This window comes from Pomacea canaliculata, linkage group LG3 (genome assembly GCF_003073045.1).
Source record: "Pomacea canaliculata isolate SZHN2017 linkage group LG3, ASM307304v1, whole genome shotgun sequence".
NCBI lineage: Eukaryota > Metazoa > Mollusca > Gastropoda > Architaenioglossa > Ampullariidae > Pomacea > Pomacea canaliculata.
Genome location: NC_037592.1, coordinates 34,065,076 through 34,077,348, shown reverse-complemented (window position 1 = coordinate 34,077,348; position 12,273 = coordinate 34,065,076). Strand labels below are relative to the sequence as shown.

Below are 12,273 nucleotides of genomic sequence, written 5' to 3'. Positions count from 1 at the left end.
GACTGAGCTCTTCACCAGACAAGGGGCGGACAATTCTCGTTGACACACGCATCTCACCCAGTGCTCAGGGTGTTTTCCGAAGGGAGGGTGGCAGTGGGACAGGGTGGCTGGGGAAGGGGTGGGCATCGTCTCGCCAGGTTATGGAGGCGGAATATTGTCGTCCAAGCTTCACATATGTCGGGCTTGCAAGAAAAGAAGATGAAGAGTGCTGAAAGATGCTTCTAGGAGATGGAGGACGGTTGCCGTGTACTAAGGTTGCTGTAGTCTGTTTGGAGGAGATGGCGGCCACCCAGGTTAGTAAAGCAGTTCCGGCGACTTCAGGTTGGTAACCGATAGTCTGGAGCCTGCAGCCAGTGCAGCTGACCTGTGTCATAGTCAGTATGTCATGACACTGGGGTGACAGAGGGACGGCTGTACCATCATTGGACAGATGTTTGTATTGGGGGGTGTGTGTGTCACAGCAAGCCAACCGAGGCTGTCGGGTATTGGTCTGTGCTTGTTTGTGAGTGTGTGTACTTTAGATGTGTATATGAGTGAGTGTGTGTACGTGTACATGTGTTTATGAGTGTGTGTTTACATGCATGTGCATGAGAGAGTGTGTGTTTGTACGTGTACATGTCTGTATGAGTGTTTGCACCTTTACATGTCTGTATGAGTGTCTGTACGTGCATGTGTATGAGAGTGTATGTGAGCGCGCGTGTGCGTTAAGATATATATACATGCCATTGCACATGACTTACTGTGATATAGCTACAAGTAAGTTTGTTATTATTTGAAACACTGTTTTACAGATCCTTGAACACAAATTATTTATTGTTTTGCATTTTCAAATAGTAAAATTATTAACTTGACTAATAGTAGTGACGGCTTTACTCACACTGCCATAGATAAGCTGCTAACCCCAACCCTAACCCAACATGTCGTGAAGTTTAGTCCTGAAGTCTGAAGTAGACAACAGTATGATGTAGGACATCAGATAATACATCAGCATTGCGAGCTACACTTCTTCACTCTTAAATTTCATAGGAATATTCAGAAAGTTGTTGTTGTTGTTGTTGTTGTTGTTGTTGTTGTTGTATTGGGTTCTCTGTATGTCTTAAATAGGCTGTCCTTCCAGCCTGGTTCTTGTCTACTTGCTCCCCATCTTCCTGTCCGTCTATTATGCTGTCCACCCTGTCTACTTGCACCTCTGTTTACCTGGCTACCGTGTCGCTTTACCTGAGTGCAGTCTGTTTACATTTTCTAACTACGCAGATAACACAGGGACCAAGACAACAGGTGGAGGTATAAACACAGATACACAGACACCACAGGGACAAACAACATGTAGACACATAAATAGAGACACGCAGACAACACAAAGGCTCAGACAGGTGGACAAATAAACAACGATACAGAGACAACACTTATAGTTTCTGTTTCGAACTCACAAATCTTTCTTATGTTCAGGCTTCCTCGGCACTCCATCTTCTTCACTTTGAGTCGGTGACTGCATCAGCTAACACCTTTATAATATTGGTCACTTTATTTTTCTCTCTCTCTCCTTGCAGTTCCTCCTACCTCCAGCATCGTTAGAAATAAAAACCCTCCAGACCCTCCCGAGACTATTTTCTTAGTGGGAGGCTGGGCGTAATTTTATTTTGCAATTTTCTCAAAGTTTTGGATGAACTTTGCGGGTCGGTGATGATGTTTTGAATGAGGAGGTGACAGAGCACGGTCCGCGAGCTACCCACAAAGCTTTGCGCTGCCTCCCGTTACACCGGCGCCGAGCAGACGACTTCGGGGGATCGCAGGTGATGTCGGTGGTTGCAAAAAATGGACAGAAGATCGCGCCTCGCATGACGAAGTGTGAACGGACTCGTGTTTCCTACATTTTCTTTGTTCTGTTTTCATAATTTCATCTCGCTCTTTGTCCAGGCACACCTTGCTCTCGTTTTTTGTGGATTTTCAAGCTTTCAAGCTCCCGGGATATTAGTTTTGCACCTTTTGTAGACTCACGGAAGGCAAATACACCGTTAGATTAATCAGCATCTATCTAATTAAGACGTGTGAAAGTGATATTAGACATCAAAGAAATTGGAACTTTTGTGTGTTATTTTACAGGATAAGAAACAATTTAATATTTTTTTTTTAATGAGAGAGAAAGAGACTGGGTGCAATAATCTCTCCCTGTTGGTGTTTGGTTTAGCCCACAAACAACGACCTCTTCACCCCGCCATCAAAAAATTAGTTTTAGCCTCGTATTTTAATAAATGAACGCTTGATAACTTTTTCTTTAACACGTGGACAATTATTGAGATTGTGATTGGTGTTGGTGATATCCAGATGATGTGGACGTTAGTCATCTTTCTTAAATACGGAGTTTCAGTATGGCGAATGTTGAAGGGAGTTATCGTGTCATCAGGCGCCATCTTGGTAGTCCTTTTCACCAAATTTGATGCTTATCATGAGGTTTGAATATGTTTGTGGTTGTTCTTTTAAGGGCAAACCGCTGCTTCCTAAAAGTAATGAAAATGCAACTAAGGTTTATAAGGACGACAGTTTCATTAGTCAGCTTCCAACATGAAGTCTCTTACAGTCTGCTGACAGTCCTTGTGGATTAATTAGGGTTCTCAGAATTTAATTATGTTTTAAATAAATTTTATAAGAATAAAAGATTGATTTTTTTAATTGGTAAGTACGCATTTTACTAAAATGCTCAACCGTTTTACAGGTGGTTGTATGTAAGGAGCAGATACAATCATTGGTCAGAACCATGAGGACTGCGATACCATTGTGAATGCAACTGAACCCACTTTGAAATCTCAGAGGAAATGGCAGATGAATTGTCTTTATCAGCTGGGAAGTCGTTCACCGAAGGCAACGCAGTTACATTTGATGTGGTCAGTTCATTCTGTAATAAGGTCAAGGGTCATTTTTATTACACAGTAAAAATAAAGTTATGTGGGTGTCTGTAACTTAGTTACATGGGGATTGTGTGTGGATGTTTGCTAAAGTCTGAAGACTAAAACAGAAACTGAAATGTAGAGAACTTGCTATGAGAAAAGTTATGAGAACTTACACACCTTCAAATGCAGTGTGCACTTCTAAATGCATCAGTCTGTAAAGATGTGTTCCACCGAAACAAAGTGAATGTGTTGGATGTCATACAGTCGATAAATCACAGTCAGCACTTTTGTTTACGTTACAGTGGATTACAAAATTTAAAAATCAACAAAGTAATCTAACAATTTTTTATATTTCCACAGTTACAATAATATTTGTTAGATTACATTTTTGTATAGGTACGCATGCTCATAATATCAAAATAAATTCCTGATTCAGAGTTCCATCTCATTTGGTAACCAAGGCAACCGTAACACTGTTTCTAATCGGACAAACAGGTTAGTCCAAATCTCACAAAGTGTTGACATGATGGGTTCACATAAAAACTGTCCAAACCTGCTCAAACGTTCGCTATGTCTGTCCCGTTAACAGGAACTTTTATTATTGTTACTGATGATGATGAAAGCACCAAACTAACAATAGTTAGAAATGGGCAATGGAGGAGTGCACGTCTGTTGACATAACTCGTAGTGCGGACTACCAAGTCATCATTAAAATGTGATAACAGACATAGAAATAACCCTGACTATCCATTAAGTAGTCGTCTTGTAGTGCTGATGCTGTCACGTGACAGCGAGCAACGGTAACTACACAGTCGAAAGATGTCGGAGTTAATACGGGTGTCGTAGCGGTACTCAGCACCGAGCCCTGGCGGGTAGCTTGGTCCAGCCAGACACCCGTGCAAAGCCTGTACGTGACATATGGCCCGCCGGCTCCAATGTCGTAATTTGTCGTGTTGCACGTGCATGCGATGACAGGGAGCAGCACTGCAGACAGATTGCTGGTGCTGTAGCTTGCTCACATTCTATTAGCCTCCCTTTGTGTCCAGTCGGCTTTGTGGGTGTGCAGACAAGTCTATCTGTTCACATGCCCCCTCCTTCACAACCTTCCCCCACCAACCACCCCACCTTACACCCCGATTCCCCCCCCCCAACTCCCACCCGACCCCCAAGCGGTGATGCGCGAGATTTGGATGATTAGTGGCAAGTAGGGCGGCTTGTGTTTCTGCCAGCTCGCCCACAGCTTCTTGTCCAAAGTCTCACTCAGGTTGTTTTTTTTTTTTTTTAACGGCTTCTTACCATCATGGTTCGCTTTGAGAAAGCCTCGCGACACAAAGTAATTTCTGATCGAAACGAGCTGGAAAAAGCAATCTAACAAACTCAGCAGGAGGTGTGTGTGTGCGTGCGTGCATCAGTGAGAGCGAGTGCGAGTTATGTATGAGATAGAGAGAAGGAGAGAGAGAAGGAGAGAGAGATTACCGTACAAGTGACACAAGGAGGAGCAGAAGACTGCTCGGTCAACCACTGAAAAGCAGATGTGATAGGGGGACCTTGTGTGCCAGCCAAGGTAAAGGTAGCGGAAGGAGAAGGCAGGGCAGCACAGTCCATAACCTACACACAGTGAACCACTCACATTCGTTACTTAAAGGCTATGGCGCTCTATACTTTTACCTCCTCCTCCCGCCGCTCTTTTTCCTCTTTGATAATATGATAGCCTCACAGATGGTACACAGTATTACCAAGTATATATACCACATTATGCAGTTTGGTCTTTCTATGTTTCTGATTTGGAAAAAGAGAATGTTGACATTAAAAAGTTAGTCTTGCTGGTCAATGGCCGCTAAAACTTTAAGATATGTGATAACTTTCTCTAAATTATAGTGTTTATAAATGTGGTGGATGTATATCTATGTGTAGTGCCTCCTGTACGTGCTTTAGAAGTCATTTTTGATTGTATTTGTGCATCGGATTCTGTCTACAGCAAGTTTATCACGTGTTGTGAAATGGACTTGAGTAGACTTGTATATCCTTGATTGAAATAGCTTCTTGTATCAATAAACTTTCAGTAAATCTCTTTCTCTCTTTCCTTTTTTTCTTTTCAATCTCTCTTCTCTCTCATTTGTTTTGTGTGTCTCTCTATTTGTGTGTCTCTCTATTTCTCTATCTCTGTCTCTGGCACAAGACCTATGTAGACACTAATAAAAAGACACTACAGTCGCTTCTCATCTATGCGCATGCGTGGTGAATTCTTTCTTGAAAAAAAAAATGAGACTGTGAGGAGTACTTTACTGTCAACAACTTCCACAACAAAAGTTCTCTCCTGACGACGAGTGACTATCAACATACACATCCCACCTAACATCTAACCTCGTCCTCATCGACGTGTCCGATGATAGGCCAGCGACATCTGGAGAGTCGAGCTCAGCAAACTGCGAGTACAAACACCCCCTTTCCCCATCCCCCCCCCTCTCCCACACACACCATACCCTATTCTTTGACCAGCACGTGATTCTCGACCGTTCTCGTGTGATTTACGGGCACGCGCTCTGGAATTGAAAGGACTGACCAGGCATGAGATGAGACAGGAGGAGAGAATCAGTGGACGTTTGAGTCCAGCAGCTCCCTCCGTCCCTCTCCCCCTCCACAGCCTGTATGGTTGACTGCTGCGGGTAGATGAAGAGGTAGACAAAAGACTGGACATGTTCTACTCCTCATAAACCTTCCTGGCCCGACATCACACCCCGGACGATCTTCATTCCGCTTGGGATCTTTTTTCTGTCGGAGGTGCACAACAGAAGCCATCCCTCACGACTCTGGGAAGAAACGAAGATGGGGAGGCAGAAACATGGTGAGTGGGTCGTCAATGGCGGCGGACATTGTGGATGGTCCTCCAAGTCTGATTTACGTGTAGTGGGGGAGCAGGAACCTTGACAACTAGTCCTACTATGTGAGCCTCATTGTGAATGTTCACTAACGACCACTGGCCGTCTGTTCACATCCCACCCACGAGTGTTTGAAAACAACTGTGTGTCCGTAACGGCTGCTGGTCAGCTTCCTCTCGGCCTGATGATGAGGCATCTGCAAGGGTTGTGCTTGTTTTTGTTTTGCACCACAAGCGAAGTGTTGTTATTTTTATACAATGTTTTTGTTTACATCAGGAAGTGTTGTGTTACTAGCTATGTAATGTTATGTAATTTGTTTTTCTCACATCAGGAAATATTGTAATGAGTTACATAATTTTTTTTCTTACATGAGAAAGTGTTATGCACGTGAAAGGAATATTTACACAGGCGCTACGCAGACACATTAATAAACACAGAGCAAGTACACATCCCACACAACACACCCACACACACACTCACACAGGCACCCACACACACAGCATGGTGAGAGTAGGAATGCTCACACAAGAAATAAGGAAGAAATGTATTTATTTGTTGCTGTTCAAGTGACATTCAGAACATCACCGGATGTAAGGCACTTGGTATACTCCCTTGACAGCTGAGATCATCTCAAACTTTTAATATATAAACAACAAACAAACAAACTGAGTTCTGAGACAAAAAGGAGCAGAAAAAATTGAGTCAGTATATTATGCAGCTTGGAACTGGTGGGGAAAAAATACAGTCACGTGACATTCCGGTGTATATACTTCACATAAAATCGTTATTCATCCGCAATAAAAGCAGCGGACATCACTTCTTCCCTTGCTGATTTATTCACTCAGTCACTCACACTCTTTCCTTCTCATTCTTCTTGTCCCTGGCCATCTCATCATGAAAAATAATTTTCATGTACAAAAGAAAACATCCAGATATATAAAAATAGATACAGTCATGCACACAACTGCACAGTCGTGACCTGCAGCTGATTCATACTGTACAGTATTACAATGAGTATTGCACATTCGTTGCAAGTCTGTAATTATTATTACATCAGTCAATATCAGTAGAAAATCTGTACACAGTACCCTTCACCCCTCAACCACGCGTGGGCATGACACAAGGCAACAACACGTTAAGGAGTAGATATGTATGTATAATAAATAAAAGTATGTGCAGGTAACGGAGTGAAGAATGTCGTCTGCTGTGTCAGGCACTTTTCAGACAAACTGTTACCTGGGCAACGACGCGATACACTTGTTTGGACGTTAAAAATCGACGAATATAAAGAGGAGTGCCCCGTTAATATCAGTTTGTTAATATTATCATTGCTTGTCTTTAGTCTTCACGTGTATTTATCTCGTCTTCTGATCTTTTCTATTCCTCTCGCTCTCGCTCTCTCGCTGTCGCTCTCTCTCTCTCTCTCTCTCTCTGTCTCCCACCCAAGTAAATAATAATAAATTGTCTCACACACGCAGTCACAAAATCCACTTTCAAACGTTTTTTCAAACTCAAAGCAAGGTAGACAGATGAGAAGCAGGTCTGTGTTGTAACAACCCGTGTCGTGGGTTCGTATCTTCGGTATTTTGCTAAAGAAGAAAATGCTGCGGTTTTTAAACCACGTGACATGTCCAGTAATGTTTGTTATATAATAGCTATACTATCAAACAGTAGTGCTACACAAACGCAAAGATCAGAACATAAACAGAAGCTCGTTTTCTGTTTGGTTGAGAGAGAAGAACCTGTGAGGATTACAATTATTATATTTGACATCAACCTTTTCCTTCTCTAGGCTTGTGGTCAGCAGTCGTCGCAATTTTATAGTACACAGTTCTGACCTTTCAACTCTGACCTTTGAACTGTGGGGGAAAAAATCATCAAAATCACACCAGACTCGGGGCAGCCGTTGTGTTTTCACTCCACTTTATCATAATTATTTTAATTCTCACATTCAATGCCTTTTCTGTCTTTCTCTCTCTCTCTCTCTTGTCAAGCGCAGGAAGCTTGCTGTCATGCGACGCAATGCTCTATATACGAGCCTAAAAAATAATAAATAATAATCAGCAACCATTAGCAGATAGTTCTGAAGCCAGGCCGCCATGTTGTGTCAAAGGTCATTCCAATGCATTTGTTAAAAAAAAATAACAGTTGGGGGAGGATAGGGGCGACGAAAAATAAAAGTAAATGGTTCAGCAGATCCGATTTTCATCGTCGCTGTCTTTGCTCGTCCTTTCATCGCTGTCGTCGTCATCGGCATCGTCAGCGTCGTCCACCGCTCTGTCGTTGCTGCAAGTATCGTTCTTCTCCCGACGACACAGCTTCAGCCGCTTGCTCACCACGCCGTCCTCATCCTCATCCTCGTCGTCGTCGTCATCGTCGTCGTCGCAGCCATCGTGGTGGTCGTGACCCTTCCTTTCGTGCGCATGCTCGTCACTGGGCGGCGAGGCTGCGGGGCGCTTCCGGTCTTGGCGAGCCGTGCACGTGCGCAGACAGCGGCAGCGGTCACGTGTTTCCGGTTCGCCCTCTTTCTTGAACTTGACCCTGCGGTTCTGGAACCAGATCTTGACCTGCTTCTCGGAGAGGTTGAGGTAGGTGGCGATCTCGATGCGCCGCAGGCGAGACAGATACATGTTGGCCGCGAACTCGCGCTCCAGCTCCAGCAGCTGCGTGCTGGTGAAGGCTGTTCGAATCCTCTTGCTGCTCGGCAGGTCGTCAGCAGGACCGTTGACAGCTGTGGACAGACAACACGAAAAACCATTTTTACACTCAGGAAATTTTTATCGAGACGCTTTTTACAGAAAGAGTTTTTATATATATAAACACTGCCACGTGACTCCCTATAAATTAATTGGCGAACTTAGGGAAGATGTTCTGCTTTTTTTAAAATATTTTTATGGGTTGTCATATTTCGTTTCCTTTCTTCAAGTCGTCGTCTTCTTCTTCTTCTTTCTTTTTTTCTTCGAGGTTTACAGATCTGATGGCATGTCTTTGTCAGTAACAATAAAATATACCTAGTGAGCAGATTCGGTGTTATTTGAAAGCTTTTATATCTATAATACCTTTCATATTTGTACTCACTGTATATATTTATATGTTGCATGAAATTAGATATTCTCATTTAATATTTTATCAAAGCCATTAAAGAAATAGAAAAACTGTCATTTGCTGTCATTGTTTTGCGCAGACTGAAGTTCAATATTCATAATGCAAGAGCGCAATTTACATACAAATTTTCTATAAATTTAAAATTTATTTGCAATCATAACTTGTAGCCACATAAAAACAAACAAATAAAAAAAGAAATGTTTTATAGTTTGGGATTGCTATTCCTTGAGCCACTCTGTTAATTGTTGTTTTATTCCAGCTGGTGAAACGGACCTTCATTTACAAAAAGGTCTTCCACAGAATATCACTGCAATACATAAAGCGATGCTGGAAGAACAGAAGTTCTGAAATTTATTTAAAATGGAAAGAAACAAGAAGTGTGGTGGCTCGGGAATGGTGTGAGGCAGACGAGACATACACAAGATGACGTCAGTGGTTTCACTAACTGTGAGAATAGCGACACCAGCAACAACAGACAACTCCTTCTCCATTGTCCTGTTTGTCCACCAGACTAAATATTCTCTTCCTTCTATCTCCCATGTCCTGTGTTGTGATATACTTGTTCTCTCTTTATGTTTGTATTTCTTTTGTGTGCTTGAGTGCGTGAATGTGTGTGTGTGTGTGAGTGCGCGCGGATCAGGAGGGAGATAAAACAAGCTTGTTTCTATTTTTGTCCAGTGCACAGAAGCTCAACAATCGTCAAAACAAGAAAAAAGAAAATGTCTACTCACCACCAACATCGTGGCATCCACTCCGCTTTGTCGAGAGTACAGGTGGACTGACGGACTGGACCAGACGACCAGCACCAGCAGGACTGGGTCGCTGTCGGTGCAGGACCGCGGTGTTGGGGTGGGGCTGGGTGCTACCCGGGTACTGGGAGCTCACCAGGTCCAGGTGCTGGAACTGCCCGGAGAACGTGGCCGCGGCCAGTCCCGTGACCAGCGACTTGGGCACGACGGGAGGCGGCGGGAGGGAGGAGTGCGAGGCCGGCTTCCCCACCAACGACAGAGACGGGTGGTGGTGGTGGTGATGGTGATGGTGGGACGCCGGTGGCGGTGGTGGTGGAGGTGGTAGCGGGGGCAGCGCTGTGGGCGGGGTACCTGGGTGGATGCACAGTGGGCAGCAGAGGGCCAGAACGTCGGACGGGTGGCGGAAGTGGCAGGCCAGCCCCGGAGGTCCGCCTGCCGCCTGGTGGACGATGTGGTGGTGAGGTAAGAGGGCGCTGTTGGACGTCACGGACGCCACCACCGAGGCTGCCACGCTGTGTGACGTCACCGGGGGCTTCTGGACGATGAGGGAATCGACATAGAACGAACGCGACATGGCGGAGAGATAAACAGAGATGTCTCGGTCCTGGTCAACAAAAACACTCTTCAATCCGATCAGCCAACAACAAGTCCTTCCGTAGAATCTGCTTACATCGCAAGGGGCGTTGCGGAGGTTGGTAATTAACGGTCAGGCTGGAAATCACCAAAAAAAGTTAGTCCTGCACCTCACCTCGAAGATCAAACACCTAAATAAATAAATAATTGTCTCGGAGTTGGCCAAGCTGGAGCTGGAGCCCACTACTTGCATGCAGGATGTGGCGGACACTGTTGAACTTCCAATCAGGATGACCTGCGATGTTCCACCTATATTCTGCGACCTGGGGTCATCACAGAGTCATCATCACCCACTCCTGTCCGTCCCTTCGACATCCAAAGTTGATTGTAAGCTAATCAGGCCCGGCCTGCTGCCAGCTCATTTGCCAGTAGTTTGCCTTGTGATGGGAGGAAAATGTGACTGGCGTCTTTATAGCGCGCACTGCCCATCGTCGCCATTGTTCTCTCTCGCCTGCACGCTCGCTCGTTCCTTCTCGCTCTCCCGTTATACTCGTGAGTCTTCCAACAGTAATTACCTTTCCTTCTTTCGTTGACTTGCACGCGCGGCCTCGTCAAAGCGTTCCCCCAGTCAATGTATGCATGAGGGTTTTTTTTTCTTTTCTCTTTCATTCAGCAACACTAATGGCCGAGAACGCTCCAGCAGACGACCATACTTGATGATGATCTGTTGCCGGGGCGTGAGACTTGATCAATACGGATTGTTTATTCATGGCCTCCTCCCCCGCCCCTTTTCAGCCTGTCGCGCATACGCATTGGACAGCCATCCCCCTTCCTTGTCCTCCTCCCTTTCCCTCCCTGCCCTCCAGCCCACCTTCCTGGCCTCGTGAAGTTTCGGACCAGTGAGAGAACAGCGAGAGTTTCTTGGGGTTCGTGTTCGATGCAGAACCACTCTGCGTCCCTTCCAACCCAACCCCCCAACCCAACCCCTATTACCCGTCTGCACCAATCCCACAATTCCAACCTGGCCGGGCCTGCTCGTACTACGTCACTGACCAGTTGCTGCGCTTCTGATTGGTCGACTTTTAAAAAAGGAAAAAGGCAGACAACTTTGTCGCCGCTGGCGGATTCTTCCAATGGGAGACGACTGCAAAGTTTTTTTTTAATAATAAAACTAATCGCTGATCTCTTTTCCAACAAATACAATCAGGGCATTTGCTTCAAGGAACTATTTTTTGCCATTTATGAAATCGATGGCGGAGGGACAAGAGGGTGGGAGAAATAAATTTTTAGATTTTTTTTTTCAATTTTCTTTTGTGGCATACGATTGATGGGGAGAAGAGGGAGGGATGAAGCAGGGATGTGATGGGGTTGGGATAGAGAAGAGAAGGAGGAGGTGATTGTGGAGTGCTGTCCCTCTGGCCATGCCCTGCACAACTGTCCATCACCAAGCCAGACTCGAGTCCGTCGCCAGAGGGCGCTTGCTGCATTATCTCCCTTCGCTCTTGACCGCATGCGGCCGATGTGTCGATTTGCGACATAACTCTTTTGTCGAGGGAGGCAACTTTTTGGACGGCGTTGGCGAGAGACACGTGGTGAAGTAGCATATTAGCGCCTAATGAGGGTAACGCGACACACCCGGGGTACTCACCTGCCGCTCTCCACCAACACTGTGGTCAGGCGAGTGTGATGATGTGATGGGCGTGTGCCGGAGCTGTGTCGCTTGTCTGATGTACTTCTGGCACGGACTGACTATCATAGCCTTCTAGTCACGTGGCTAATCTTGATGACAGGGAACCCAACTTTCTTATATATATATGATTATGATGAAAGAGATGATAACAGCAATGTCAGTAGATGAGGACTGTACCTTCACTACACGGGTCGTATTTCAAAATTTCAAAAGCACTTCTATGTTGTTTACTCCTTGTTACTCCTCGAGGAGCATATGACCGCTAAACCCTTGTACACCATCCTTCCATTGTCTCAACATTTTTCCTTCGAATCCACAATTGAAGAGACTCTCTAGAGTGTCCATTCCTTGCCCACAAAAAACAAACAAACAAACAAACAAACAAACAA

General features: G+C 44.9%; 1 protein-coding gene across 1 annotated transcript; it reads right to left on the bottom strand.

Moving 5' to 3' along the window:
• Positions 1–6,326: 6,326 nt before the first annotated feature.
• LOC112560702 (GS homeobox 1-like) lies at positions 6,327–11,960 on the bottom strand. The gene is made up of 2 exons (XM_025232716.1): positions 9,604–11,960; positions 6,327–8,498 (listed from the first exon to the last, which is right to left on the bottom strand). The coding sequence occupies exons 1-2, from the start codon at positions 10,193–10,195 to the stop codon at positions 7,957–7,959; spliced, it is 1,134 nt and encodes a 377-aa protein (XP_025088501.1). The 5' UTR covers positions 10,196–11,960; the 3' UTR covers positions 6,327–7,956.
• Between the last annotated feature and the right edge of the window lie 313 nt (positions 11,961–12,273).

Coding starts and splice junctions, on each gene's coding strand:
- LOC112560702 (XM_025232716.1), bottom strand. CDS start 10,195: ATGTCGCGTTCGTTCTATGTCGATTCCCTCATCGTCCAGAAGCCCCCG. Junction 8,499..9,603: donor TGGATGCCACGATGTTGGTG/GTGAGTAGACAT, acceptor GTCTGTCCACAG/CTGTCAACGGTCCTGCTGAC.